We start from the raw sequence: 27,597 nt of genomic DNA, 5'->3' as shown, positions 1-27,597 counted from the left end.
TTAACATGAAAAAGTATTTAGCACCTAAAAAAATTTAATTAGCTCAAACTCCAAGCATGTATTATACTTTATGCTATCTTCTTTTCTTTTTTTTTTAATATTTGCATGAGGTCCCTCATCACGTAAAATCCTGACTTCGCCACTGGCTGTGTTTGCAGAAAAAAAAAATTCTCTCAATTATGAGTGGCGAAGCGGGCGCCTACGGAAAGAAATACTGTCTCCACTCACACACTGCACAGTGACAGAGCGCACTAAATTCCTATTCGATCAAAAAATAGAAAAAAATAAAAATCGAATGAATGTCGATAGGATGTTCCTTCACAAAGTCTATCATCGCCTCTCCCTCCTCTCCCTCACTCCCCCTCACTCACTCCCTTTCAAGCCTCTCCACTTCACATCGGTCCTTTCGCCCGCCCACCTCAGAACAAGGCGCTCCCCATACGACGCCGTAAGTTCCATCAGAACATCCGCCGCCGCCATGGCCACCTCTCGGCTCCGCAACCTCGTCCCCGTCAACGCCGTCGCTTCCGAAGATTCCAACAGTGGCGGAGCCACCAACGGCTCTGTCTCTTCCACTGCAGCTGCCACTTCACTTGACGATGAAGGTATTTAATCATAATCCACACATATACTTTGTGCTCGTGTATATTATTGTTGAATATGGATTTGTATAATCTGTGTCTGTTTGAACCCCAAATCTGGGTTGAATTTTGAAAGTTTTGATTTTATTGCTTGCTCTCGTAACTTTGTTTGGTTGGTTAATTGGATTTCAATTGGTTGTGAACTTAAATTCGAAGATTTCTGTGCTAGTAATTCGTATGTATATATTTGTTTATGCAGAGGATGCGACTTTGGGAGTTAGATACCGTCTTCCTCCGCAAGAAATCAAAGATATTGTGGATGCTCCGCCACTTCCCGCCTTGTCATTCTCACCGCATAGGGATAAGATACTGTTTCTCAAGCGGAGAGCGTTGCCGCCATTGGCAGAACTTGCAAGACCCGAGGAAAAGCTTGCCGGTGTTCGTATTGATGGAAAATGCAATACAAGGACGAGGATGTCGTTTTACACGGGTATTGGGATCCATCAATTATTGCCTGATGGCACCCTTGGTCCGGAGATAGAGGTGCGTGGATTCCCTGATGGTGCCAAGATCAATTTTGTTACTTGGTCCCCGGATGGCCGCCATTTAGCCTTCACCATCCGGTTTGATGAGGGGGAAAGTACTACTAGTAAGCTTAAAGTGTGGGTGGCCCAAGTTGAAACAGGGATTGCTAAACCTTTGTTTAACTCGGAAGAAATATTTTTGAATGCAGTTTTTGATAATTTTGTTTGGGTGAATGATTCTTCTTTGTTAGTTTGCACCATTCCTCAGTCTCGTGGTGACCTGCCAAAGAAACCTTTGGTTCCTTTTGGGCCTAAAATTCAATCTAATGAGCAGAAAAGTATTATCCAAGTTAGGACCTTTCAGGATTTGCTGAAGGATGAGTATGATGAAGATTTGTTTGACTACTACGCCACGACACAACTTGTTTTGGCCTCCTTGGATGGGGCAGTTAAGGAAATTGGTTCTCCAGCTGTATATACATCAATGGACCCCTCTCCCGATCAGAAATACCTTTTAATTAGTTCAATTCACAGACCATACTCTTTCATTGTACCATGTGGAAGATTTCCCAAGAAGGTGGATGTGTGGACAGCTGATGGGAAGTTTGTTAGAGAAATTTGTGATCTGCCCCTTGCTGAGGACATCCCCATTGCATTCAGTAGTGTGCGAAAGGGGAAGCGTTCTATCAACTGGAGAGCAGATAAACCATCAACACTCTATTGGTATGCATTTTCAGTCCTGTTTTCAAACTGTTTGGATAACTCAAGTGGCATCTCTTTGAGTTGTTATCTCACTCTCACTCTCTTTCTCATGATATCATAACAAGTACTCGATAAAGACTTTTTATGGAGTAGTGTACATGATACGCTGTAGACTGTAGTAATAGTTAGTTTTGTATGCTTTTATAAGTTAAATATATTTCTAAGCATGCGCTTCAAAATGAAAAAGCAGAACGACAGTCTAAACTGTTGTAATTCCACATCATTGTTAATAAACTATCCAAGCATTCATCTATAATGTCTTTAGATTTTTATTTCTTAATTTTAACTTTGTCCCTACAGTCATTCGCATCATCCTATATGCATTTGTGATATGCAATAAGTTACAGAATCACTTTCCATTCACCAAATATAGGACCTGGCCTCAGGCCAACTTCTTGTTCAATTTTTGTCGTGTTTCGGGCTAGGCTCATTAAGAATTTGACATCTCCAAGCCCAAACTAACCTGTGGCCAGGTCTACATATGACTTGTACATAGTTGTTTGTGTATATGATTTCAGTTACCTGATTGACACTGTGACTTTACTAGGGTTGAGACCCAAGATGAAGGAAATGCAAAAGTGGATGTTTCTCCACGTGATATAGTTTATACACAGTCCGCTGAGCCACTTGAAGGTGAAGGGCCAACTGTCCTACACAAACTTGATCTTCGCTATGGGTATGAAGTTGAACTGTTATTATATTTTTTATCATCTATTGGCATCAATGATATTTCTGTTTTATTGGGGTTTTTGGAAGAATTATTTTCCAAGGGAACTTTTTCTCTTTTCTCCAGAAGACTTCTAAAACTGTGCTACGCTTAAGAAGCTTCATGGTGGTCCCAACACTAACCATACTTGTTTTATGCATTTGAAATTTTCAATTTCACAGAGGGATTTCTTGGTCAGATGATTCACTGGCTCTAGTTTACGAGTCTTGGTACAAAACACGGAGAACGAGAACCTGGGTAATTTCTCCTGGATCAAATGATGTCAGTCCACGCATCCTGTTTGATAGATCGTCAGAAGATGTGTATTCTGATCCTGGCTCTCCTATGCTGCGGAGAACTCCTGCTGGGACATATGTGTTAGCAAAAGTAAAGAAAGAAAATGAGGAAGGCACTTATTTACTGCTGAATGGAAATGGTGCTACACCAGAGGGAGATATCCCCTTCCTCGACTTGTTTGACATGTACGTTTTTTATAATTTCTTGTTTCTATTGCGTTCTCAAGTGCTCATGTGTGTTTGGTGTCCTAAACCAAATTCTTTCAGAAATACAGGAAACAAAGAAAGAATATGGAAGAGTGACAAAGAAAAGTATTACGAGACTGTTGTTGCTTTAATGTCTGATGAGGAAGAAGGGGATCTGCTCATTGATCACCTGAAAGTATTGACTTCCAAAGAGTCAAAAACTGAAAACACCCAGTATTCTATCCTAAGCTGGCCAGAAAAGAAAGCAGTCCAAATTACAAATTTTCCTCATCCATATCCACAGCTGGCATCATTGCAGAAAGAGCTGGTCAAGTACCAGAGGAAGGATGGGGTTCAACTAACTGCAACGCTATACCTTCCACCAGGTTATGATCCAGCCAGAGATGGCCCTCTTCCATGTCTGTTCTGGTCTTACCCTGGAGAATTCAAGAGCAAAGATGCTGCTGGACAAGTTCGTGGTTCTCCTAATGAATTTGCTGGCATAGGTCCCACATCAGCCCTCCTCTGGCTGGCTCGAAGGCATGCATTACCTCTTCCCATTGTTTTATTACTATGTTTTGGTGTTTCTGTGTGTAATAGTCTTTGTTTAGAACCTTTTTGGTGTCCGGATTGTTTTAAACATGTTGACCAATTTTTTATTGCTCGGAATCGTGCAGGTTTGCTATTCTGTCTGGACCAACAATTCCTATTATTGGTGAGGGTGATAAAGAAGCAAATGATAGGTAACTTGTTTTTGCATATGTAATAACCTGGGTTTCTGCTTCCAGCCAAAATTAATTATAATTTTCTGTATGAACTCAGTAGCATTTCTCGTAAGGTTAGTGACAGAAGATGATTCGTATATCATAAATCCATCGAATTGTTAACTGGGTAAAAAATGGATTAGATACTCCCAACGTGCCACTAATGCTTTAGTGTTTTTCTACGAGTTATAATGTATATATTTTGACCAGCTATGTGGAGCAATTGGTTGCAAGTGCAGAGGCTGCTGTGGAGGAAGTTGTTCGACGCGGGGTAAGCTTCTCCACTTTTGCAGTATGAATCTTTTTAGATTCTGACTTAATAATGTTGACCTGAACCTCTTCTGGTGCTACCCTCATTAAGGTGGCTCATCCAGACAAAATTGCTGTTGGGGGACATTCATATGGGGCATTCATGACTGCAAACCTCTTGGCACATGCCCCTCATCTTTTTTCTTGTGGAATTGCTCGTTCTGGTGCTTACAACAGAACACTTACTCCTTTTGGTTTTCAGGTAGCTTATGAGAAGTTGATTTAAATATATAAACATATGTGTTCTGATATTTTCTCTTTCCATGCCATAAGACCTAGGTAATTACTTGACCTTTTGTTTTAATGGCCTGACTCCTTGGTTTATCGGTGCAGAACGAGGATAGAACTCTTTGGGAGGCTACCAGTACTTATGTAGAGATGAGTCCCTTCATGTCCGCTAATAAAATTAAGAAGCCAATCTTGCTTATCCATGGAGAAGAAGACAATAATTCTGGAACTTTGACAATGCAGGTACAGATGTCCTTCACCCCTTTAATGCTGACTTGCATGATGAGTTTCTTCTTGTTTGTGAGCTGTCGACATGTGATTTCATTTATGTTTGTGTGTTATACAGTCGGATCGCTTCTTTAATGCTCTGAAAGGTCATGGTGCTCTGTCCCGCCTCGTGATTCTTCCATTTGAGAGCCATGGATATGCAGCAAGAGAGAGCATCATGCACGTGCTATGGGAAAGTGATAGATGGCTTCAGAAATATTGCGTGTCAAACACTTCCAATGTAAATGCAGATTCCGATGCAAGTAAAGAGAACTTAAGCCCAGGATCTACAGTTTCTGAAAGCAAATCGGTGGCTGCTAGTGGAGGCGGTGGTCCAGAGGTGTCAAATTCTGAGCATGAAGGATTTGACTCATTGCCAAGGTCATCGTTATGGTAATTTCTTTAATCTTGCAGAAATAGAGGGACATAACTAAATTAACTCTGAAAAAAAATAGAAGCAAGATAATTATTTCAAAATCTCTTTACACCATCTATCCTCTGAAAGGATCCGAACCTTGGAGTCTCAGTTTTCCTCCTCTATTCGTTACCATAAATTCCTTTTCTTAAATCTTGGGTTTTCTACTTACGTATTTGTCGAATGATTATCCTGTAGAAAAAATTGCAGATCGTGGCTTCTGAGAACTAGTTCGCACATCAATGTGGTGTACAAAATTGATGGCACAAGATTGCCCTGTCAGAGTGCGATGGCAACGATTCTTCCTCGTTGAACTGCAATTCGTATTTGTCACAATTGCGATGTATCATTTGTAATTGTATCCCAAACTTCTTTGGCTCCAAAATCCTTCCAGTTGATGGATGTTGAGCAGCCAAAATCTGGGAGAGGGGGTTGGGGTTATAAACTTATACGTGTTCCATAACTTCCATCTGTTGCTTTTAATGTCATAAAGCTCTTGAACGAAAAATAACGTTACACAGACAATCCAGTTGTAATATTGAAGAGCTAATTTGGTATTAAGTTATCTCTATTAATTAATGAAACCTTATTTGTCAACCAAGAGATGGTGAAAATACTGTTTAGTCTTCTATCACACAAAAAAAAATAATGGGCAATAATGTAATTTTACAAGTTTAAATTTTACTGTTTTTTATTGAAACCTTACCTACAATTAAACTTGTAAACAGGTCGGGTTTATCAGGTTTGGGTTGGATTCAATCCGACCCGTTAAGTTAACAGGTCATCCGAACCTGATCCGTTAGCTTAACCGGTCATCCGTTAACAATTATTATTATTATTTTTTTTTTTTGCATAGATTTTATTTTTTGTTGTTAAGACTTTATTGAAATTACTAAAATATCATCAACTAACGGATGCTAACAGGTCTAACGGGTTGACCCAAAGTGACCCGTTATTTAACGGGTTGTTAACGGATTCACCAGTTTGCGACCCGACTCGTTAAGCATCCACCCAAATACTAATATTAACGGTCGGGTCGGGTCCACAGATCGAGTTCAAAATGTCAGGTCTACCTACAATATTAAAAAAATTAAAAAAAAAAAACCAAAAACCTCCCACTTCCCCCCCCCCCCCCCAAAAAAAAACACATTTTCTCTCTCCCTCTCTCCTCATTTTCTAAAAAAAATGTGTTCGTGTTGACAAATGCTAGTAATTCGATGAAGAAAAGCGGTTGGTTGGATGACTTTGACTTAAAAATAAAATGTACTCTGACCGACAATGGAAATGTTTAAGAGAATTGTACCATCCTCATGAAACTTATCACGCTCGATTCAATTGTACAAAACAGAGGTAGAGCAATCATAAATGCAATCACAAGGAAGAGAATATCAATGACATAGTTTGATTTTTGAAGTAATACTGTAATCCATAACAGTCGATAAACTTGATAATTTCAAGACCAAACTAAATGGAAAGGGAGAATGATTAACTGGGTGTTGGATTCATGGTCGGAACTGCGAATAGCTATTCTTCAACGACAACACTGATTTCACCCTTCTCGAGCAAGTCGTAGAACGCCCTCACTTTCCTCTGCTCATTCCAGTGATGCATTTTCCACAGACTTCCGCAAGCCAAGGCAAGCACCGATCCATACAATATCTCCTTGACAACACTTGGACCTTTCAATGTGGCATGAGCAATCTTGTGACCCGCCATTTCGCTTGATCTGCAATTAGGAAAGCGTCATTTTATCCATTTCATACAGATATGATTCTGTATCATCTCAGGTTAGTCGTACATTACAATCAAGTGAGGATTATATCTCTCTAACATAACCGACTCACTAACAGCATCCTAACAATACACTGATCAGTGATCAGATGGTTTAATCTGTGTTACATGTCATCATCTTCATATGACATTGACCCTCACAAACATATAGACTAATCCTGTGACGCTTGGCATCACCTTAACTCTATATACTCTAACAGATTGAACCCCAAAACAGGAGGCCTTGGATTTAGGTACTCCATATACTCCTAACAGAATAAACTGTAAAATAAAACGAGAGGCCTAGGATTTAGGTCAAGTAATCAATAGGCTGTCTGCAAAGTAGAATGTAACGAAGAACAGATATAAAAGCATGCTATAAATTTTATCCCTGGGAGGTTACCACAATCAGACTATGGCATCTAACTTTATGCCCAAAAATTAGAGATCTTAGGTTCGATTCTCACCAAATGCAAGTTTGAACCATATTATTGCTAGCCCATTGTGAGGCTAAGGCGCCCACCCCTCACCCCTCCCCTTAGTGTAGATAATATCACTTGTTAAAAAAAAAAAAAAAACACTTTATGCCCAAAAATTGAACCTTTCGATAGGATGCCTAGAAATTTTAAACCCACCGAACACTTTCAGGATAAAAATGAAAAGACTTTTGTCTGTAAAATCCATGAAATTTTCCGGAGTGTTTTATGCTTTCGGGGTGCAGTGAACCAGAGATTGATTTTCTCCAATCCCATCATCCCAATATCCAATTTTTCCATCATTTATCACATATTTACAGAGCAATTAAACAACTAACCGAACAGAAAAATAAAATATGAAAATAGTGATCGAAGTCGAATATACTAGAAACGTCAATAACCGGATTCAAATAGTTGCTTAGAATAAGAAATCGTTTCCACAAACCAATAAATACGAATCAAATAAAAGAGAGAAGCGAGATCGAATTGTTTGTTAGGGTTTTTACCTGAGAACGAAGGGCTGCGACGAGAGAGAGAGACTGCGAATTCGAAATTGGGGCTTCGTTCCTTTTCAACCGATCGGCCTCCTGTGAGCCTCCCCTTCCCTCTCGAAGAAAATCTAGGCTCTTCCGAGTTCCGAGATCGTGGGCTTCTTATCCCTTTGGGCTTAGATTGGAATTAGCCGGATTGGGTAATCGTTTTATTGGGCCTTGAGACTGGCCTTTAAAATCTTAGCAGTGTTTCATATTGGAGTTACCTTTTTATCCCTGCTTTTAGCTAATATTAAAAAGAAGTATTAGTATTTTGCATTTAGTCTCCTATTTTTTTGTTTGATGGCCAATTATTTTCGATTAAAGTGAACCTCGGTAGTTCTATTCAGTCTTTTTATTATAATATGTATTTTTTCTTGATAGTACGTATCATTGAATGATACGAAAAATGAATTTGCTGATATAGAAAATAGAGAATCTAATAGCTATTTAAATCAATCTAACAAGTAAATACTCGTAGCATTAAGTATTATGTAGCCACACTACGTTATTGTAGTTATCTAGTGAGTTCAAGTTAGAGTCTTTGGATTGTGTTTGTTGTGTACAAATAGCAATTTGAGTTGCCCAAAACTCTCAAACACAAAAATCCAGTCGGCTTGCTCAACCCACTGGATACTCAATACTTGGCTACTTAAAAAATAAGTACACATTCCTAATCAAAACTGTTCGTTGCCAGGTTATAGAAAGTTTAATTTATTCTTTGCGAAGATAATTTTTACAGAATGATTCATAATATGAACGATTTTGATCATAAACATAAACATCTGTAATTTGAAACATCTTTATACAAGCGATGTTGATTGATCTATCTTTTAAAACCAGTGATTTTGTTTTGTTTTAGGTGAAGAAATTGAGTGAAGTTTGGAATTTATATTTGGAAATATAAAAATTGCATCATTTCCCATGTTATGAAATAAATAATTGGAATTATTTTTGAAAATTAGATGCCAAATTTGAGTCAATGGTCGTAAGTGGTGAGCAAGTCAAAAGATTAAAAATGGGAACAATCTGGCGAGACTTTAATATATTAGCACTACCAGCCATGCAGCTACTTCTCCAACTCCCTCAAGTCTTAACCACACAAACGAAAAGAAAGAATATTTTTGCCACTCAGTACTATGGTTTGATAATATTTTTTTTATTTAGAAATGAGAGGGCTTAGGTTCGAATATCGTTGATGGTGAATTCGCTACCAAATTAGACTATATATTATGTGGCTTAGCCGAGCTCCCTTAGTATAAAAAAATCAATGTACTAGAAAAAAGAATCTTCTAGTAATTTGTAATAATTTAGTGAGAAATGCTAAAGAGAATTCTTGAAAAGTGAGATTCTCTCGATCACCTCGTGTTTTTAGCATAATATTTTATAATATTGACACAGAAATTGACGTTAAATTATAAAGTGATACTGAATCCATGAAGATTTCCACTTTGAAAAAAATCTCTTTATTTCTCTAATTTGTTTTATTGTTTTGGACTATATATCGACATATGGACAAACCACCATGCTTTGATTGAGCTTTTGTTTTCCCCTTTATGTATCTTTCCCCTAACCTAATCATTCATGGTTAATAATACCAACATGCACATATATAAAGTTGATTGTAATACAATTAATTCAAAAGGCACAAAAGGAAATTTGATTTCTATCCCTTTTAAGAAATGTTTGCTTATTTGAAATACGTTGACGGGTATTGAAAATTCTACTATCTTCGTGTTTAGTAATATATAATATAAGAATTACTTTCATTCTCGACTACCTTTGCATTTCCTAATGCCTAAGAAAAAGTGATTTGTGTGGTAGCATAATTTCGTTGTCTTCAGTCTTAACAAAATTGTGCCTACAAAATTTGATCAAGGCCAAAGCCTCACCCCACCCCACTTCCTCACCCCACGAGGTAAAGAGTTTGGCCAATGGATATCCGATGCCTAAGTTAGTTTTTTCTAAAAGAGTGAGTTTTGGAGCTTAAGCGCGTAACACAAGCTTAACAGAATTTGGTGGAAATAGGGTATTTAAAGGGAGATGGTCGGTCTAGGTGTAGGGTTTTGTCTTCCATTGGCGAAGGTGAGGAAAGAATAATCTCAAAGATTTTAATTACGAGATAATATCTTGAGATGATCATAGTGACATTCTTAATTGAATGTGATGAATATTCCTTACTTGTTTGAGCTGATCTTAAATTTATGAGAGTATTAGAGATATAATTTGACAAGTAATCATATCTTTAATGCCTTTGATTTTTCTTCTTTACCACGAACGGAAGAGCTTAATGATGTTGTAATCAGTTGCTCAAACCTTCATGATGTTAGGCTGCGTCTAAGAATATTTGTAGACCTGCCCATCTAATGAGGACATCCTCACCTTATTAGGAAAAATGTCTTTGCTAATTTCGATCTTATTCTTTACCCGATTTATCACTTCCCGATGCAAACACCGGAGAAACAAAAAAAATTTGATTGACTGTAACAAATTCTTGATCTCATTTCCATTCATTTTCTGATATTACTTTTTGGATTCATGATTTTCTATGTATTATTTTTCTTTTCCTCATCTTTACCACGAACGGAAGAGCTTAATGATGTTGTAATCAGTTGCTCAAACCTTCATGATGTTAGGCTACGTCTAAGAATATTTGTAGACCTGCCCATCTAATGAGGACATCCTCACCTTATTAGGAAAAATGTCTTTGCTAATTTCGATCTTATTCTTTACCCGATTTATCACTTCCCGATGCAAACACCGGAGAAACAAAAAAAATTTGATTGACTGTAACAAATTCTTGATCTCATTTCCATTCATTTTCTGATATTACTTTCTGGATTCATGATTTTCTATGTATTATTTTTCTTTCCCTCATCTTTTCCTCGCACGTATTATTGTTGGGATATTATATTCATACATTATAAGTTACTTTCACACTTTTTTAATTTTTAAATATTTTTTTATCAAATATTAGTGATGTGTAAAAAATATTAAAAAAATTAAAAAAATGTGAGAGAAATAATTTGATGCGTGTGAATATAATTTCCCTTATTGTTTCGTTAAAAAGAAAATGTTCACGGTGGGGACCACAATGTTTCTAGTAAAAAATCACTCACCTCGTTCTTTTCACCCTTTGCAATTTGCATTTCATCATCTTCTTTTTATTTGAAAAGGAACACAAAGCGACATCACTCCTTCACCCAAAAACCCCAGCAGCAGTCAACACTTTCAAGGAATTCAAACATGGCTTGCTGCTCCGCCCTCTGCTCCCCCAAATTCCTCCTCCTCTTCCTCCTCCTCTCCGCCGTCCCCATCGCCTACCTCATCTCCCTCGAGGTCGCCAAACCCGCCACCCACGTCTACCACTACCACAGCACCAGCTGGTTCCGCGAGTGCGCCAAGTGGGACGATCTCAACCGTCGCTTCCTTGTCTCCTTCATAGACGGCGGAATCGGCCAAGTAACGGTGCCCAACGACGATCCCGATGCGGTTCTGGTGGAAGTCCCCGTGGTCAAACACGTTGACTTGGCCGGAAATGCTTCGCTCGGACTCCTCATCGACCGGCCCAGGAATCGCCTCCTCGTTGCCACTGCTGACGTCAAGGGCAACTTATATAGTGCGCTGGCGGCCTACGACTTGTCCACGTGGGAACGGGTGTTTCTCACTCAACTCAGCGGCCCAAGTAAGTTCCTCTTTTTGATCGTTGATCTTCATCTGGCCCGTTACCCGTTTGTTTTACTTTCATTTTTACCGCTTTCTCTGGTTGATGGTGGGTAAACCCCACGTCAACGGACGGTCTGGATTAAATTTCACTTACTAAAGCTTGTATTTTTGCCTTGAAAATTTGGAAATATAGTTGAATTATTATTAAAAAAGGTCGATTTGCTTCTAATATAAGCGCTTTTAGTGAAAACGCTTATGATCAAGTGCTTTTCCATACGCGCCTTTGAGTTTTGGTATGCCATCCACCAGGGGACATTTGCTTCAATTCAGGTAGCAGCCACAAAAGTAGCTAAACCTATCTATCCGATTAGTGGTCAAGTATGTTTGAATGTAAAAGCATAGATTGGTAGGATTTATTTCTGAACAATAACTTTTATGGTGTTGTCTGGTAAGTTCTGATTAAATCTGGTTATGGTATGCTTTTATTTTTGCGATAGAAGTGGTTGGTGCGCTATTGTTTGTCTTCTTTAAATATTTTGGTTGGTGGTAGTGAGACTAATGGTTGTTGATCAAACTAATGAATCTTTACACATAGGCAGGTCCACCTGTTATCATTTTTATTTTATTTTAAACAATCGTAGATGTGGTTGGGGGGTTATTTAAGGCCTCGTTGGAAGTGTTTTTAAAATGATTGAAAATGTTTTTGATGAAAATTGTTTTGGAACTAATTCTTAGTAAAAATGCAAGTGAATCCTGGACACGCACTTGAAGTGTTTTCTTCTAAGAAGCACTTAAAGTACTTGTGGAACTCAAAAACATTTTCTCTAAAAACGGTTTTAGTCATTTTAAAAGCACTTCCAAACAAATCCTAAGTTATGTAAGAATAGAGACAGATGGGTAGACTACAAGGAATCGGTGAGTTATTGCCGTAGGCACCGCATTACTTGAAAGAGACGAGAGACATGGGGTTGTTACGTGTTAGTATTAGTCGAAGTGTATTTATGTACTTTTGTTATTCCACTAATTGTAAGCACCACTACTAAAACTATTCGTACCATTTTTACTACAAATATTGGTTACCTCATCTCTCACACACAACATGAGACATATCTATCAGCGGTACAGTTCACAATAGACTCGCAAGATGTGGTTGGTGATGTGGTTAGCAAATGTAGTATACCTGTCAATTACTCAAGCGCTAATTGGTGTTTAAATGACTAATCAAGAGAGATTCGATTTATTGAAGCTGTTCACTTTTGACTGTAGGTCAAATATTTGTGAGTGGACTCTATCTAACACCACCCAAAGATGAAAACTGGACTAAGATATAAAAAAGTTTCTTCTAAGGTCCTCTTTGGATGGCTCACCCACTAAGTTGGCAGTTTAAAGAGACTAAACTAAGTACAATGTGGCCAAGTTTGTTTATTAGTCATGTATTGAGATTTGAAAAATATGGACGAAGTAAACTATGTAGACCCCTTGAAGCTTGAAATTGTTCAAGCATTTTTTATCCATGTCGACACATTCTTGCATCCTTTGATTGGTGTGGATTAATGTTTATTGTCAAAATCGTTATTACAGTTTATAGATATGATTCACATCCCATTCTCCGTTTTTTCTGTTGATGTAGGTGATGAGAAATCATTCGCAGATGATGTTGCAGTTGATGCAGAAGGTAATGCATATGTGACAGATTGCACAGCCAGTAAAATTTGGAAGGTTGGAGCTGACGGGAAGCTCCTCTCTACAATTAGAAACCCTCTCTTCAAAGCAAAGGAGTGGTACAAAAACTTGGTTGGCCTAAACGGAATCGTTTACCACCCAGATGGCTACTTGATAGTTATTCACACTTTCAGTGGTAAATTGTTGAAGATTGATCTAGCAAAGGGAGAGGAAGTGAAGCTCATTGAGGTAGCTGGAGGACCGCTAACATTTGGGGATGGTCTAGAGCTCCTATCTCCCACCAAGGTTGTAGTTGCCGGCAACCCTTCTGGTAGATTAGTGGAGAGCTCTGACGGGTGGGAGACAGCTTCCGTTGTGGGAAAATTCTCAGGCCCAAGGCATCGGTTGGCCACAGCAGCAACCGTGAAGGACGGGAAGGTGTATCTCAGCCACATGGTTGGCATGGGATACCCCAAGAAGACGCATGCCCTCGTTGAGGCAGTCTTTTCTGCCTGAAAGCTGGACTTGTCTCAACTCCACAACCGCCATCGTATTCATATGTAGATTAGATGTTGTCTACGGAGTTTCAATTTGATTTCTACATCAGTAAACCACATTTCTACGTTTTGAGCGGATAGGCGCGTCGTCCATGAATAGCCTCTGTAACTTTGGAATCATCCGAGAGGGGGATTCCCGGCTTCCATTGTCTCCCATTCTCTCTTTTGGTTTGTTTTATTCCTACCGTAAACGATCCTTGTATTTGGGTTGGGCTTCCTACTTTCCCTTGTTCTTCTCGTGGGTTGAACATAAACGGGCCTGGTTTATAAATGAGATGTTTGGGCTTCTTGTGGGCCTGTATTTAAAATTCTTTTTCTTTTCCTTTTTAAAGTAGAAAACAAAGCGTCGCCTCCTTTTGCTACACGACAATGTGTTTGGGTCCAAAAGCCATTAAGGGCTACGACCCATACAGCTGTTAATCCCAACAAAAAAACATTGTCACGACTCATGACTCACGTGGTAGGAAATGGACAATCTCATCAGGAATATCAACTCAATCCATATCTGCATTTATTGTAAATACAGAACACCATTCGATTCATCAAATGTCATTGTATAAATGGTTGATCAAGTGTCATTGTACAAGTGGTTGATCAAATGTCACTGTATAAGTGGTTGATTAAGTGTTATTATACAAGTGGTTGATTTTTTAATTTTTAATTTATTTTTAAATATCCAACTACTTGTATTATGAAATTTGATGTACGGACCATGTACTCAATACACTGAAAAATCTCTCGTGAATACGAGACGACTTATGAAAGATAACTGTAGGCATTGTGTATGTATTTGGCGATTTTCAGATTTTCCGATGACATTTACAACAAGGTGAAATCAAGAGGATAATAGTGTATAAAAATCACTTTCCAACCAGAAAATGAGAGTCTAATGCTCTGATTTTGACATCTTGTTAACATGAGCTAGAAGTGTTATGATTTGCAACTTTTTGAAGCTTGATCACTTTCCCCTTTCATATGTGTTCTATAAATTAAACAAATTGAGTAGATTGCAAAACATATAATATAACGCAGTGATAAAAAACAATTATACCTAACTACTCTAACGAATGTAGATTTCTACCGCTCATTCTCCCTCCTAACTAAAAAAATGATGTTTGTTAAAAAGACATAGTACGCTCCTCTGACCATGCATTTAAAATCGAGTGACACGTACTACTAACCGATATCAGACGAGGCTATACATGTTATTTCACACGTAGAAATGTAGTTATGTTGTCAATTTCATAAAACTATTTTTTTCACAAGTAATTAACCACCCCACTTTCCCAATTAGCAACTGCTCCTTTGCTCTCAGCACACTAACTTCTCACGCTCTCAAATCTGCAAACTTCTCTGCACATGCATTTTCCTTCACTAATTTCATTTCCTAATTCTTTTCCTTTTCCCGCATCCCAAATCTACCAAAAATCTCCCAACACTCTCCCAATGACTCCTCAGTCCCACTGAGAAATTCAGAAATTATGGAAAGGCAGAGAAGTTTCTCTTTCAAACCCACCAGATTCTTGGTGTTTTCTTTCACCATCTCTTCATCTCTAATCTTTCTCACTTTCTTTACCATCTGGCTTACTAAATCCACCCCTTCAATCCCCCAAGAAACCCACTTCCCGTCCGTAGCTATTCAGACTATGACCGACTTCAGTGGAAATTTATCAGTAAATGCTCTGAAAGATTCGATCTTGGAAGGTGCCCATTTGAGTAAACCGGAAAATGCATCTGGGTTTTCTGGGGCTTCACTTACAGTTGATTTGCAGAAGAAGAAGAACGAATCCCAAGTTGCAGAACACGAAGACGGAGCAGGCGGTGGGCTAAATGGTAACTTCACATCGATGGAGAAAAGTGCTCCGGCAATCCTGTTTCTGAAGATTGAGAGTACTGAAGAGCCAAATGCTGAATTGAATAGGACTGGAGGGAAAAATGCTGAATTAAATAGGACTGGAGGGCAAAATGCCGAATTGAATAGGACTGGAGGGCAAAATGCTGCACTGAAAAAGATTGAAATTTCAAGTGATGGAGTGGTTGAAGAGAAGAGAGTGAGAGGGTGTGATTTTACAAGAGGGAGGTGGGTATATGATGAGAGCTATCCTCTGTACACAAATGTGTCCTGTCCTTTGATAGATGAAGGTTTTAATTGTCAGGCCAATGGGAGAAAAGATAAAGACTACATGAAGTGGAGGTGGCAACCGCAAGATTGTGACATTCCAAGGTAGTTTCTATCTCCAGTCCTTTAATTTACTTGAAAGAAAAGCAATTTTTTTTTTCCCGAGAAATATACGATGAATTGATTGTTTAAGCTTTGGTATTTTGGCCTGGACATAACAATGTAGTTAGATAAACTGCAATCATGATTGTTGAAGTAGTGTATGCTTGCACGTGCCCTAGGTTCAATGCTACGAAAATGCTGGAATTGATGAGAGGGAAAAGACTAGTTTTCGTGGGGGATTCGATCAATAGGAATCAATGGGAATCCATGATGTGCATGTTGATGTCAGCTGTAAGAGATCCAACTAGGGTCTATGAGACGCATAGGCGTAGAATAACCAAAGAGAAGGGGAATTACAGTTTCAAATTTGTGGTAATTCTTCAGATTGTTCTCTGCTGTTTAATTTGCAGGTTATTATTATGTGTTTTGTTTCTGAAGTAGTGTTCTTTATATAGGATTACAAGTGCACAGTTGAATATTATGCGTCCCATTTCTTGGTTCATGAAGGCAAGGGAAGAGTAGGTCAGAAGCGGGTGCAAACCTTGCGAATTGATTCCATCGATCATGGATCATCTAGATGGAGAGGAGCTAATATTTTGGTATTCAACACTGCTCATTGGTGGACCCATTACAAAACTAAAGCCGGGTCAGTTCCATTACCGAACTATTATCAAGCTTTTCAGGATCTAGGGTACCATGCTCGTTGTTGGGAGATTGTACTCGTCTTGAAATCTGATGATGGGTTAAAACTGAAAAATGACATGTTTACAGTATGCAAGTGATACATCTATTAAGTATCTTGAATGGGAAACCTGATCTTTGAATCTTGTAACAGGATTAATTACTACCAGGAAGCGGGCCAAATTCATCCGCAGCTTGATGTTTCCGCGGCTTTCAGAAAAGCTTTGATGACTTGGGGATCATGGGTTGATAAACACTTCAATCGCAAAACCCAAGTTTTCTTTCGAAGTTCAGCACCATCCCATTTCAGGTTAGCTTGTGTTCAAATTGCAGCAATGCTAAACTTGTGCAAGTCAGTTGCTGATTAATTTATAACTCATTGAACAGGGGAGGTCAATGGAATTCGGGTGGGAGTTGTAAGGAAGCAACCCAACCCCTCCAAACTTCGAGCTCTTCTTACTCTGAGAAGAATACAATTGCAGAAGAGGTCATAAAGCAGATGAGAACTCCTGTGAAATTCTTGAACATAACCGGCTTGTCCGAATACAGAATCGATGGTCATCCGTCTATATATGGAAGAAATTCTAGAAAGTCGGGGATTCAAGACTGCAGTCATTGGTGTCTTCCTGGCATTCCTGATGCATGGAATGAATTGTTGTTTCTTCATTTGCTGCAGTAATTGAGGCTAAACCGGTTTTTGTTTCATCTGACTTGTATATAATTCTTCCTTTCAAGGATATATTGCTATTCACACTCATTTTTACCTCCCACACACTCATTGTTATTTTTAGCCATTGAGCTTTTAATTCATTCGATCCGACGATCAAAAGTTAAAAGAAATGTGTGAGAAGTAAACATGTTATAAATTTGTTCACTTTGCTGCATGGCTGACTAGGTAGCTTGTAATTTTGGTTTCCATCTTCTGTCATAAAGGGGCTATTGATTTTTTTTTTTCTTCCGTTGTGTCTCACACTTGGCCTTTTGGTCCCTTGAATGCGAAGGAGGAACCCTAAGTAAAGAGTAATGTTAGGAAGATTAAATTTTGTAAACTAAATAACAAAAAATAATAATTAGATTATTATTTAATTGTTGATTATCGTGCCCATTTTTTTAGAGTAATATTAGGTGGACTAAATTTGTAGATAAAACATATAAACTAAATGATGTATTGCTGATAAAAAATGAGTACGTTTATCAACGCTTTAAGTAATAATCCAATCATTAACTTCCATGTCATTTAATTTACAAATTTTAGTCATCAAATTAAGTCTCCATATCATTACCTTATTTTTTGGTGCTAACGCATTATTTAGTTTGCAAATTTAGTCTACAAATTTATTGTACCTAGCATTACTCCTAAGTAAATAGTAGATTTATCTTGCTGCCTTTCGACCAAGAAGGTGTTTATTTTTTGAATAAACGATATTATCTATACTAAGGAAGAAGAGGGTGAGCTTAGCCTCACAATTGACTAGCAATAATGTGATACAAATTTTCCTTTGACAATAATCGAATCTAAGACCTCTCACTTACAAATGAAGAGTAATATTATTAGACTGTAATACTAAATGTCTCAACCAAGGTCTTAGAACGTTGAGTTGGCATATATTAAGTTGGGCTGGACTTTTACCTAAAAGTTGTTTTGGGCTTTTACTGCCCTTGTTTAATAAAGTTATTCTAACTACTATACTCTAAGTACGAATAAATTTTCTTATATCATCATTTTAACACGCGTCAAATATTTATGAAAAAATGAAATTTTGGTCACCTAACCACATTCAAATTGCACGTCTTTTTAAGGCTTTTAACCAGGGAATCATCAGTGTTTTTGCTAGCTTCATGCCTCGAATTTAAGATCAGAGAGCAAATCTGACTTAGAATTCTACCGTATTTCCACTGGACTAAATATTGATTGCATGCGAAAAAGTTTGTATGAGAAGGATAAAAATAGGAGTACATGTTGACGGGTTCATTCTCCAAATCAAATGACAAATCATATCTTAAATTCCGCCTTACATGCCCTTGTCGTTCAGTTTTGTCAGAGTTGAACATTCTACGTGCCCATGAATAGAAATGGGCATCAAACAAAACAATAAACAAAATAATAATTCACTAAACTACAGACTAGGTGTTGGTGTTGCTCCCTTGGGCCACCAGATCACTCCCAAATTCCGGCATGCTCAATGTTTTTGTCCATAAAACATTAGACAATAGGGTTATGATCCATACATCTCGTGGTGAATATTGATATTATTCCCAACACAAACACCGACTCCATCGAGGATAGAAATTTCAATCTAATTCAATTCATTTTTCAACCTATTTATTTGTGAACGGTGGAGCCGTGGTTATGGATATTGAGAGTTGTTTCACATCGAAAAAAAAGTTTTGCTTTGGCAGTAATATTGATAATCTTTCTTCTGTTATGAATTGAGTTTGTGTTCGATGTTCACATAGTAGTAGTGAACATAAATTACAAATTGAACTTGCGTTTGGTGCTCATATTCTAATAGTGAACATAAATTTCATACAAAAATTTACTCTGAGTTGTTTGTAACTATACAATTATGTCTTTTAATTCTTCCTTCCGAATTGTTTTTAACTATACAATTATGTCTTTTAGTTCTTCCTTTTTTAATTTTGTGAGGATGAAAATGCCTTGTAGAAAATATATTCTATGTCGTCTGTGGTTAATTAACAAGTGGTCACATATGGGACAAATGGTCCAACTCCAACATGCAGACGGACGTGTTCCTTTCACTATTCACCAACGTCAAGAGAAATGGCGCCAAAAGAAGCCATTTCATGCATGCCACAACATTCCAATGCACGCAACAACACTCGCACCTCATCCGCTATAGCCAATACCTTACCTTACCTTACCTACAACGCTATCTCTAAATCCCAAGCCCTTCTTACATATAACAGCGCTAGACGGCCGGCTACAATTCCGATTAATTCTTATGTATTTGAAAATTAAAAAATGGTACTTAGACTTACTTAAGCATCAAACTAGACCCGTTTAGCAACCCCCCTAGGCACCCACTTAGGTCGTCACTCTCACTAAGATATAAAATACATAACTTTTATTTTGCATTTTTTATAAATAAATTGTAAGATACTTGTTAAATACTTCGATGAACACTCATTGTATTCTAATTCCCCATGTTTTCAATATGTTCTAATACTTTCTAATATATATTTCATTCTATTTTTCAATTTATGTATCCCAACATAATTATTTATTTGACATATAATAAGTTTATTTAAATCCGTCTAGGCCACCTAGTCACCTAGGCGCTAGGCTCCAGTCTGCCACCCAATTTGCGCCTAACGTCTTTTACAACTCAAGTGACGAGATGGTTTTTCATGAACAACTCACATTCAGCAACTCAGCATACTAGAAGAATTTTTTTTCTGAATTATTTGTGTCTTCCTCTATAGCTAGTAGGGACATTGATCAAACACACACAGACAGACACCTACGAAATCTCACTGAAGACCTCCTTCCCATTGACTCCTTTTCTCCATTGAAGAAAAAAGCTGAGGAGAGTACGTACGTTTAGTTATGAAGAGGCCGCAGCTGAGCATTTTTTCCATTACATTACCAACTACATCCTTAGTTTTTTATTTTAGCATCGCTTCCTCTATCATCTTTCTCTCTTTCGTTCTCATTTGGGTCAACATATCCTCTCCTTCCAACATTCCATTGCCCGCCCAACCAACCACCAATTGTCTCGAGTATTTCAACACATCCTCCATCGTTTTCGGTTTCACACCATCACCCTTAGCCGCCACAGTTCCACCTCTTCCAGCTGCTGATCATCCAACTAATTTAACTACCGGAGATGATTTTATCGATAAAAATAATGTTTCCGTTACAGAAAATAGTCCTTCGAAAGATTTATCAGTCTTGAAGTTGACGGACACCCCTTCCAGTACACCTGAAAATGCTTCTTCTAGCTATTTTGAGAACGAAGCCCAAGCAGTGGCAGTACTGCAACATGAGTTACATGACGAAGAAGAAGAAGAAGAAGAAGAAGAAGAAGAAGAAGAAGACAGCGGCAGCCGTGAGTTAGATATTATTTTTGATAGTAACTTCACAGCAGTGCCGGCACAACAAATTCCACCAGCTGCAATCTTAATTGACAAGATTGAGACAAATACTCATGACGACCAAAATGTTCCATCGGTGAACACGACTGTAGAGCAAAATGCTCCATTGAACCGCACTCATGAAGAGCAAACTGCGCCGTTGGCAAACACAACCGAGGAGCAAAATGCACCGTTGATGAACAAGACTGAAGAGCAAAATGCTCCAATTTTGATGAACAAGACGGAAGAGCAAAATGCAGCTGCATTGAGTGAAAAAACGGTTCAAGCTAAGAGTAGAAAGAAGAAGAAGGCCAGAGCAACTTCATTTGATCAGATGACTCAAATTTCAAGTAGCGGACCGCTGTTGGTCGAAGAAGACAAGAAAATAGCTAAATTAGGAGGATGTGATTTTAGTACAAGAGGGAGGTGGGTTGAAGACGAGAGCTATCCGTTGTACACAAGTCGTTCATGTCCGTTCATAGAAGAAGGTTTTAGTTGTAATGGGAGATTAGACAAAAACTTCACAATGTGGAGATGGCAACCACAAGATTGTGACATTCCAAGGTAACTTTCTAATTAGTTCTTCATCACTATTCAATTTGATTAAGCTAGTTAGCTAATTGGGATTTTAATTATGTATTTCAATTTGATTAAGCTAGCTAGCTAATTGGGATTTTAATTAATTATGTATGCATGTATAGGTTCGACGCAAGAAAAATGCTTGAATTTATCAGAGGGAAGAGGCTAGTGTTTGTGGGCGATTCAATCAATAAGAATCAATGGCAATCTATGGTGTGCATGCTTGTCGGAGATAAAAGAAATCCAAATAAGCCCAGATTCATCAGAAAGAGAGGAGGCTATAGTGTCGTCTTTGTGGTAATTCTTCACAGGGAATTGATTCCCGCAAACCTATTTTCCCCCCATGCACTCCCATGTTTATTTCTGACACTTGGATTGAATAAATTAGAGGATAATCAAGGGACAAATTAAACAAGTGTGTGAAGAACGGGAAAATGAATGTGCGGAAAATATTTCACTTTCCCTTCTTTGTATATTCTTCTCTTCTCTATGCTGTATTGCTATATTTACATTGCCGTTTCATTTAAGGTTAATAAATATTTAGAATGTTGTATGTATTTAAATTTCTGATGTACGTACTTTCTTTTTTTCACAGGATTACCAGTGTAAAGTTGAATTCTATCCGTCCGTTTTCTTGGTTGAAAAAGTCATGACAAGAGTAGACCAGAAGCAGGAGCAAACGTCCTTGCGAATTGATTCCATTGATCACGGTTCACATCGATGGAGAGAAGCTGATATTTTGGTATTCAACACCGAACATTGGTGGGTCGAATTCAAAACTAATGCCGGGTAAGCTCCACTAATATATGAATGACTTTTAGTTGTGCCCACCCCTTAGAACAACTGAGCTATGTTAACTCGATCGTTTTAATTGTGTCTGATAATTAAATTAAATTTCTTAATTGGGATTATCCTGACATTTGGAGCTTAAGTACTTATGACTGCATGCATTGCATTTGCAGGGTTAATTTCTTCCAGGAAGGTGAAAAAATTCATCCATATCTTGATGTTCTCACAGCTCTCAGAAAGGGTTTGATGACGTGGGCATCATGGGTTGATAATTACATCAATCCAAGAAAAACTCAAGTTTTCTTTCGAACTTCATCGCCAACGCACTTCAGGTTATCTAATTATTTAATGTTGATCGAAGTAGTACGTGTATTGGTGTTCTTACATGACAATTTATTAATGAGTGGTTAATTTGTAAAATTGTTGATTGATCACAGAGGAGGAAAATGGAATTTACGGCAGAGTTGTGTAGGAGTTAGTGAGCCCCTCCTCCAACCTTCAGGAATTGTAAACGAGAAAGATGTAATTGTAGAGGAGGTCCTAAAGCAGATGAAGACTCGAGTCACTTTGTTGAACACAACGAGCTTGTCAGAGTATCGAATGGATGCTCATCCATCCGACATCAGAGATTGCAGCCATTGGTGCCTTCCTGGCATTCCTGATGTATGGAATGAATTGTTATATCTTCATTTGAGGGTATCCCAAGCAGTGGGCGCACAAAATGATTTACATGTCAAAAATGAAGACGGAGGCGCCAGCGAGTCTGATATTATTATTGATAGTAACTTCACAGCAGTGCCGGCACAACAAATTCCATCAGCTGCAATCTTAATTGACAAGATTGAGACAAATACTCATGAAGACCAAAATGTTCCATCCTTGAACACGACTGTAGAGCAAAATGCTCCATTGAACCGCACTCATGAAGAGCAAACTGCGCCGTTGGCAAACACAACCGAGGAGCAAAATGCACCGTTGATGAACAAGACTGAAGAGCAAAATGCTCCAATTTTGATGAACAAGACGGACGAGCAAAATGCAGCTGCATTGAGTGAAAAAACGGTTCAAGCTAAGAGTAGAAAGAAGAAGAAGGCCAGAGCAACTTCATTTGATCAGATGACTCAAATTTCAAGTAGCGGACCGCTGTTGGTCGAAGAAGACAAGAAAATAGCTAAATTAGGAGGATGTGATTTTAGTACAAGAGGGAGGTGGGTCGAAGACGAGAGCTATCCGTTGTACACAAGTCGTTCATGTCCGTTCATAGAAGAAGGTTTTAGTTGTAATGGGAGATTAGACAAAAACTTCACTAAGTGGAGATGGCAACCACAAGATTGTGACATTCCAAGGTAACCTTCTAATTAGTTCTTCATCACTATTTCAATTTGATTAAGCTAGCTAGCTAATTGGGATTTTAATTATGTATGCATGTATAGGTTCGACGCAAGAAAAATGCTAGAATTTATCAGAGGGAAGAGGCTAGTGTTTGTGGGCGATTCAATCAATAAGAATCAATGGCAATCTATGGTGTGCATGCTTGTCGGAGATAAAAGAAATCCAAATAAGCCCAGATTCATCAGAAAGAGAGGAAGCTATAGTGTCGTCTTTGTGGTAATTCTTCACAGGGAATTGATTCCCGCAAACCTATTTTCTCCCCATGCACTCCCATGTTTATTTCTGACACTTGGATTGAATAAATTAGAGGATAATCAAGGGACAAAATAAACTAGTGTGTGAAGAACGGAAAATGAATGTGCGGAAAATATTTCACTTTCCCTTCTTTGTATATTCTTCTCTTCTCTATGCTGTATTGCTATATTTACATTGCTGTTTCATTTAAGGTTAATAAATATTTAGAATGTTGTATGTATTTAAATTTCTGATGTACGTACTTTTTTTTTCACAGGATTACCAGTGTAAAGTTGAATTCTATCCGTCCGTTTTCTTGGTTGAACAAGTCATGACAAGAGTAGACCAGAAGCAGGAGCAAACGTCCTTGCGAATTGATTCCATTGATCACGGTTCACATCGATGGAGAGAAGCTGATATTTTGGTATTCAACACCGAACATTGGTGGGTCGAATTCAAAACTAATGCCGGGTAAGCTCCAATAATATATGAATGACTTTTAGTTGTACCCACCCCTTAGAACAACTGAGCTATGTTAACTCGATCGTTTTAATTGTGTCTGATAATTAAATTAAATTTCTTAATTGGGATTATCCTGACATTTGGAGCTTAAGTACTTATGACTGCATGCATTGCATTTGCAGGGTTAATTTCTTCCAGGAAGGTGAAAAAATTCATCCATATCTTGATGTTCTCACAGCTCTCAGAAAGGGTTTGATGACGTGGGCATCATGGGTTGATAATTACATCAATCCAAGAAAAACTCAAGTTTTCTTTCGAACTTCATCGCCAACGCACTTCAGGTTATCTAATTATTTAATGTTGATTGAAGTAGTACGTGTATTGGTGTTCTTACATGACAATTTATTAATGAGTGGTTAATTTGTAAAATTGTTGATTGATCACAGCGGAGGAAAATGGAATTTACGGCAGAGTTGTGTAGGAGTTAGTGAGCCCCTCCTCCAACCTTCAGGAATTGTAAACGAGAAAGATGTAATTGTAGAGGAGGTCCTAAGGCAGATGAAGACTCGAGTCACTTTGTTGAACACAACGAGCTTGTCGGAGTATCGAATGGATGCTCATCCATCCGACATCAGAGATTGCAGCCATTGGTGCCTTCCTGGCATTCCTGATGTATGGAATGAATTGTTATATCTTCATTTGAGGGTATCCCAAGCAGTGGGCGCACAAAATGATTTACATGTCAAAAATGAAGACGGAGGCGCCAGTGAGTCAGACATTTTTACTAACGTCACGATAGTCCCTGCTCAAAGTGCACCAGCTGCAACCTTATTTGACAAGATTGAGAACCACAATGTTCCGTTGGTGAACATGACAAAAGAGCAAAATGAACCGACGTCATTAATGAACAAGACCGATCAAGAGCAAAGTGCGCCAATATCGGAAAACAGGACTGATCAAGAGCAAACTGCTGCATTGATGAACAAGATTGAGAGGGAGAGTGTAGTCCAAAATGCTCCAATATTGATGAATAAGGCTGATCAAGAGCAAAACCCTCCAACATTGATGAACAAGACTACTGACGAGAAAAACGCTGTATTGGTTGAAAAACCGATAAAAAAGAGGATGGCGGGAAAGAGGAAGAAGAAGAAGAGCATAGCAACATCATTTGATCAAAAGAGTAGTACTACTCAAATTTCAAGTAGCGGCGGGATGCAAGACATTGAAGAAAACAAGAAGAGAACAACAAAATTAGGAGGATGTGATTTTAGTACAAGAGGGAGGTGGGTCTATGATGAAAGCTATCCGTTGTACACACGTCGATCCTGTCCCTTCATTTATGAAGGTTTTGATTGTCAAGGCAGTGGGAGAATAGATAAAAACTTCACCAAGTGGAGGTGGCAACCACAAGATTGTGAAATTCCAAGGTAAGTACATAGGCCAAGCTAATTAATTATTTCCTTCTTCAAAACTTGGTATCGAATTTGTTTTCCATTAATGTACATAGTTATTGCATTTCGACAATGGTTGACGTAGTACTGGAAGGGCAGACTCAAAATACACAATTCACTGCATAATCACTATTCATGCCAGATTTCATCTTGCTAATGTGTTCCTACATCAATGATTAATCTCAACTTACTATGTTTAATTTTGGTGTGCGATGTATCTATATATAGGTTCAATGCAACAAAAATGCTGGAACTGATGAGAGGTAAACGACTACTTTATGTGGGGGATTCAATCAACAGAAATCAATTTGAATCCATGGTGTGCATGCTAATGGGAGATATAAGAGATCCCAATAGGCCCAGAATCTCCCATGCCAAGGGGACTTACAGTTTTTACTTTGTGGTAATTCTTTCTCTCTACATTGTCGATCATTTCGTTTCAGGTTAGAGAAAATTGGAGCACTAGCTAGTCCCTGAATTTGGCCAAATTGGATCTTAGGTCTTTGGACTAGAAATCTAGTTCAGGCCAAATTCAGAGTCTCATGCCCAATTATCTCTTTCAAGTTGTTTTCCATATGTATTAAATTTCTGATGCTGCAAATTTCGCACAGGATTACAAGTTTACAGTCGAGTTTTCTCCATCCGTTTTCTTGGTTGAGAAAGGCACAAAAAGAGTAGGGCAGAAGCAGGTGCAAACGTCCTTGCGAATTGATGCCATTGATCAGGGTTCATCTAGATGGAGAGGAGCTGATATTTTGGTATTCGACACTGAACATTGGTGGACCGATTCCAAAACTAACTCTGGGTGAGTTCGATAATGAGTAGTAGTAGCTACGTATACCATGCTTGTTGATGTTCGATCAAAGAAAAATACATAATTTGGAGCTAACAAATGAAGGCATGCAGGAAGAATTTTTACCAGGAAGGGGGAAAAATTCATCCATATCTTGATGTTCACACAGCTCTCAGAAAAGGTTTGATGACCTGGGCAGCATGGGTTGATAAAAGTATCAATCCACACCAAACCCAAGTTTTCTTTCGAACTTCATCACCAACGCATTTCAGGTAATTAGTTTTGCCTCCTGGAATATTATGTGTACGTTCTTATGGTTAATACGAGTTCATGAAGCAGTCAATACAAGTACACTATCTATCCTGCTCCATGATTTATATTTGTGTGGCGACGTCAATCAACTTGTGCACGTTATGATGATTTTCTGAGTACATAGTTCTCTAATTTGTAATTCTTCATTGAACAGCGGAGGTGAGTGGAAATTGAGCCGGAGTTGTATAGGAGCTACTGAACCCCTCCCCAAACCTTCAGGAATGGCAAACAAGAAAGATGTAGTCCTAGAGGAGGTCGTAAAGCAGATGAAAACTCATGTGACATTGTTGAACATAACAAGCCTGTCAGAATATAGAATAGATGCTCATCCAACAGCCATCAAAGACTGCAGCCATTGGTGTCTTCCTGGCCTGCCTGATGCCTGGAATGAATTGTTGTTTCTGCATTTGCTCAGTGACTCATGACCAAAATACACCGAGTATATTTGGTCACTCTGTTATATGATAACAAAAAATAAATCACATTTTGGCCACCTAGAAATGCGAGTGAAAATTTCTTGACTGTACATGTTTTTATGAGAAAAGTAAAAAGAGCACACTTTAAAAACTAAAAATTAAAACGATTATCAAACGAACTGATCAAAGTTAAAGCCTGAAAGCTTGACAATGGAAGCAAACGTCTCCAAGTTTGAGAAGAACAATCAGTAGTAACCAATTTCGCAAACATCCGTCAAGAAATTTGCGTTATGAAAGCACATGATGAAATTGAATGCTTTGGAAAGAAGTAAAGAACTAGTGTAAAAAAAAAAGAAGGAATCGACAAGAAGCTTTGATTCTCCTTAGACTCTGATTTGAGTACGTATAACCCTCGTTAAGAGCAAGATCAATGTGCCCTTTCCTTAGAGCTTCTGATTAATTAGCAATGAAAA

At 38.2% G+C, this 27,597-nt stretch overlaps 5 protein-coding genes across 7 annotated transcripts; 4 read left to right on the top strand and 1 right to left on the bottom strand.

The window, feature by feature from the left end:
- The first annotated feature begins 202 nt into the window (after positions 1-202).
- On the top strand, positions 203-5,639 carry LOC103427447 (probable glutamyl endopeptidase, chloroplastic). 3 transcript variants are annotated; one of them, XM_070818546.1, is made up of 11 exons: positions 203-605; positions 841-1,828; positions 2,415-2,543; positions 2,756-3,055; positions 3,137-3,595; positions 3,733-3,798; positions 4,030-4,090; positions 4,181-4,330; positions 4,462-4,599; positions 4,703-5,016; positions 5,237-5,639. In XM_070818546.1, coding segments are annotated over exons 1-11 (2,916 nt in total). In that variant the 5' UTR covers positions 203-295; the 3' UTR covers positions 5,238-5,639. The 3 variants fall into 3 exon arrangements, with proteins under 3 accessions (XP_070674647.1, XP_070674648.1, XP_017185620.3); XM_070818547.1 differs by having other exon boundaries at positions 5,249-5,423; XM_017330131.3 differs by lacking the exon at positions 5,237-5,639 and having other exon boundaries at positions 4,703-5,119.
- A 684-nt stretch (positions 5,640-6,323) lies between these two features.
- LOC103432623 (probable cytochrome c oxidase subunit 5C-3) lies at positions 6,324-7,931 on the bottom strand. Its single transcript, XM_008370823.4, has 2 exons — positions 7,791-7,931; positions 6,324-6,764 (listed from the first exon to the last, which is right to left on the bottom strand). The coding sequence occupies exon 2, from the start codon at positions 6,752-6,754 to the stop codon at positions 6,563-6,565; it is 192 nt and encodes a 63-aa protein (XP_008369045.1). The 5' UTR covers positions 6,755-6,764; positions 7,791-7,931; the 3' UTR covers positions 6,324-6,562.
- Positions 7,932-10,847: 2,916 nt separating this feature from the next.
- LOC103432624 (uncharacterized) lies at positions 10,848-14,007 on the top strand. The gene is made up of 2 exons (XM_029100448.2): positions 10,848-11,499; positions 13,111-14,007. Exons 1-2 carry the CDS (start codon positions 11,061-11,063, stop codon positions 13,656-13,658), a joined length of 987 nt encoding a protein of 328 aa, XP_028956281.1. The 5' UTR covers positions 10,848-11,060; the 3' UTR covers positions 13,659-14,007.
- Positions 14,008-14,867: 860 nt separating this feature from the next.
- On the top strand, positions 14,868-17,441 carry LOC103432625 (protein trichome birefringence-like 6). The gene is made up of 5 exons (XM_008370824.4): positions 14,868-15,923; positions 16,100-16,292; positions 16,376-16,566; positions 16,756-16,911; positions 16,989-17,441. Exons 1-5 carry the CDS (start codon positions 15,181-15,183, stop codon positions 17,278-17,280), a joined length of 1,575 nt encoding a protein of 524 aa, XP_008369046.3. The 5' UTR covers positions 14,868-15,180; the 3' UTR covers positions 17,281-17,441.
- Positions 17,442-19,703: 2,262 nt separating this feature from the next.
- Positions 19,704-27,229, top strand: LOC103432681 (uncharacterized). Its single transcript, XM_029100447.2, has 13 exons — positions 19,704-21,260; positions 21,398-21,572; positions 21,871-22,064; positions 22,238-22,396; positions 22,502-23,410; positions 23,498-23,672; positions 23,968-24,161; positions 24,335-24,493; positions 24,599-25,579; positions 25,832-26,006; positions 26,215-26,408; positions 26,510-26,668; positions 26,863-27,229. The coding sequence occupies exons 1-13, from the start codon at positions 20,170-20,172 to the stop codon at positions 27,131-27,133; spliced, it is 4,836 nt and encodes a 1,611-aa protein (XP_028956280.2). The 5' UTR covers positions 19,704-20,169; the 3' UTR covers positions 27,134-27,229.
- The last annotated feature ends 368 nt before the right edge of the window (positions 27,230-27,597 follow it).

The sequence above is a fragment of the Malus domestica genome, chromosome 03 (genome assembly GCF_042453785.1).
Source record: "Malus domestica chromosome 03, GDT2T_hap1".
Taxonomy (NCBI): Eukaryota; Viridiplantae; Streptophyta; class Magnoliopsida; order Rosales; family Rosaceae; genus Malus; species Malus domestica.
Note: the sequence above shows the minus strand (reverse complement) of the source record. Positions and strands in the feature narration are given on the sequence as shown.

Bases quoted from the DNA above. Each gene is read 5' to 3' on its own strand.
- LOC103432681 (XM_029100447.2), top strand. From the start codon at position 20,170: ATGAAGAGGCCGCAGCTGAGCATTTTTTCCATTACATTACCAACTACA. The intron at 22,065-22,237 runs GTAAGCTCCACT...TTGCATTTGCAG, and splicing joins GAATTCAAAACTAATGCCGG to GGTTAATTTCTTCCAGGAAG. The intron at 24,494-24,598 runs GTTATCTAATTA...GATTGATCACAG, and splicing joins TCATCGCCAACGCACTTCAG to CGGAGGAAAATGGAATTTAC.
- LOC103432623 (XM_008370823.4), bottom strand. From the start codon at position 6,754: ATGGCGGGTCACAAGATTGCTCATGCCACATTGAAAGGTCCAAGTGTT.
- LOC103432624 (XM_029100448.2), top strand. From the start codon at position 11,061: ATGGCTTGCTGCTCCGCCCTCTGCTCCCCCAAATTCCTCCTCCTCTTC. The intron at 11,500-13,110 runs GTAAGTTCCTCT...CTGTTGATGTAG, and splicing joins CACTCAACTCAGCGGCCCAA to GTGATGAGAAATCATTCGCA.
- LOC103427447 (XM_017330131.3), top strand. From the start codon at position 296: ATGAATGTCGATAGGATGTTCCTTCACAAAGTCTATCATCGCCTCTCC. The intron at 1,829-2,414 runs GTATGCATTTTC...TGACTTTACTAG, and splicing joins AAACCATCAACACTCTATTG to GGTTGAGACCCAAGATGAAG. The intron at 3,596-3,732 runs GCATGCATTACC...GGAATCGTGCAG, and splicing joins CTCCTCTGGCTGGCTCGAAG to GTTTGCTATTCTGTCTGGAC.
- LOC103432625 (XM_008370824.4), top strand. From the start codon at position 15,181: ATGGAAAGGCAGAGAAGTTTCTCTTTCAAACCCACCAGATTCTTGGTG. The intron at 15,924-16,099 runs GTAGTTTCTATC...CACGTGCCCTAG, and splicing joins CAAGATTGTGACATTCCAAG to GTTCAATGCTACGAAAATGC. The intron at 16,912-16,988 runs GTTAGCTTGTGT...CTCATTGAACAG, and splicing joins TCAGCACCATCCCATTTCAG to GGGAGGTCAATGGAATTCGG.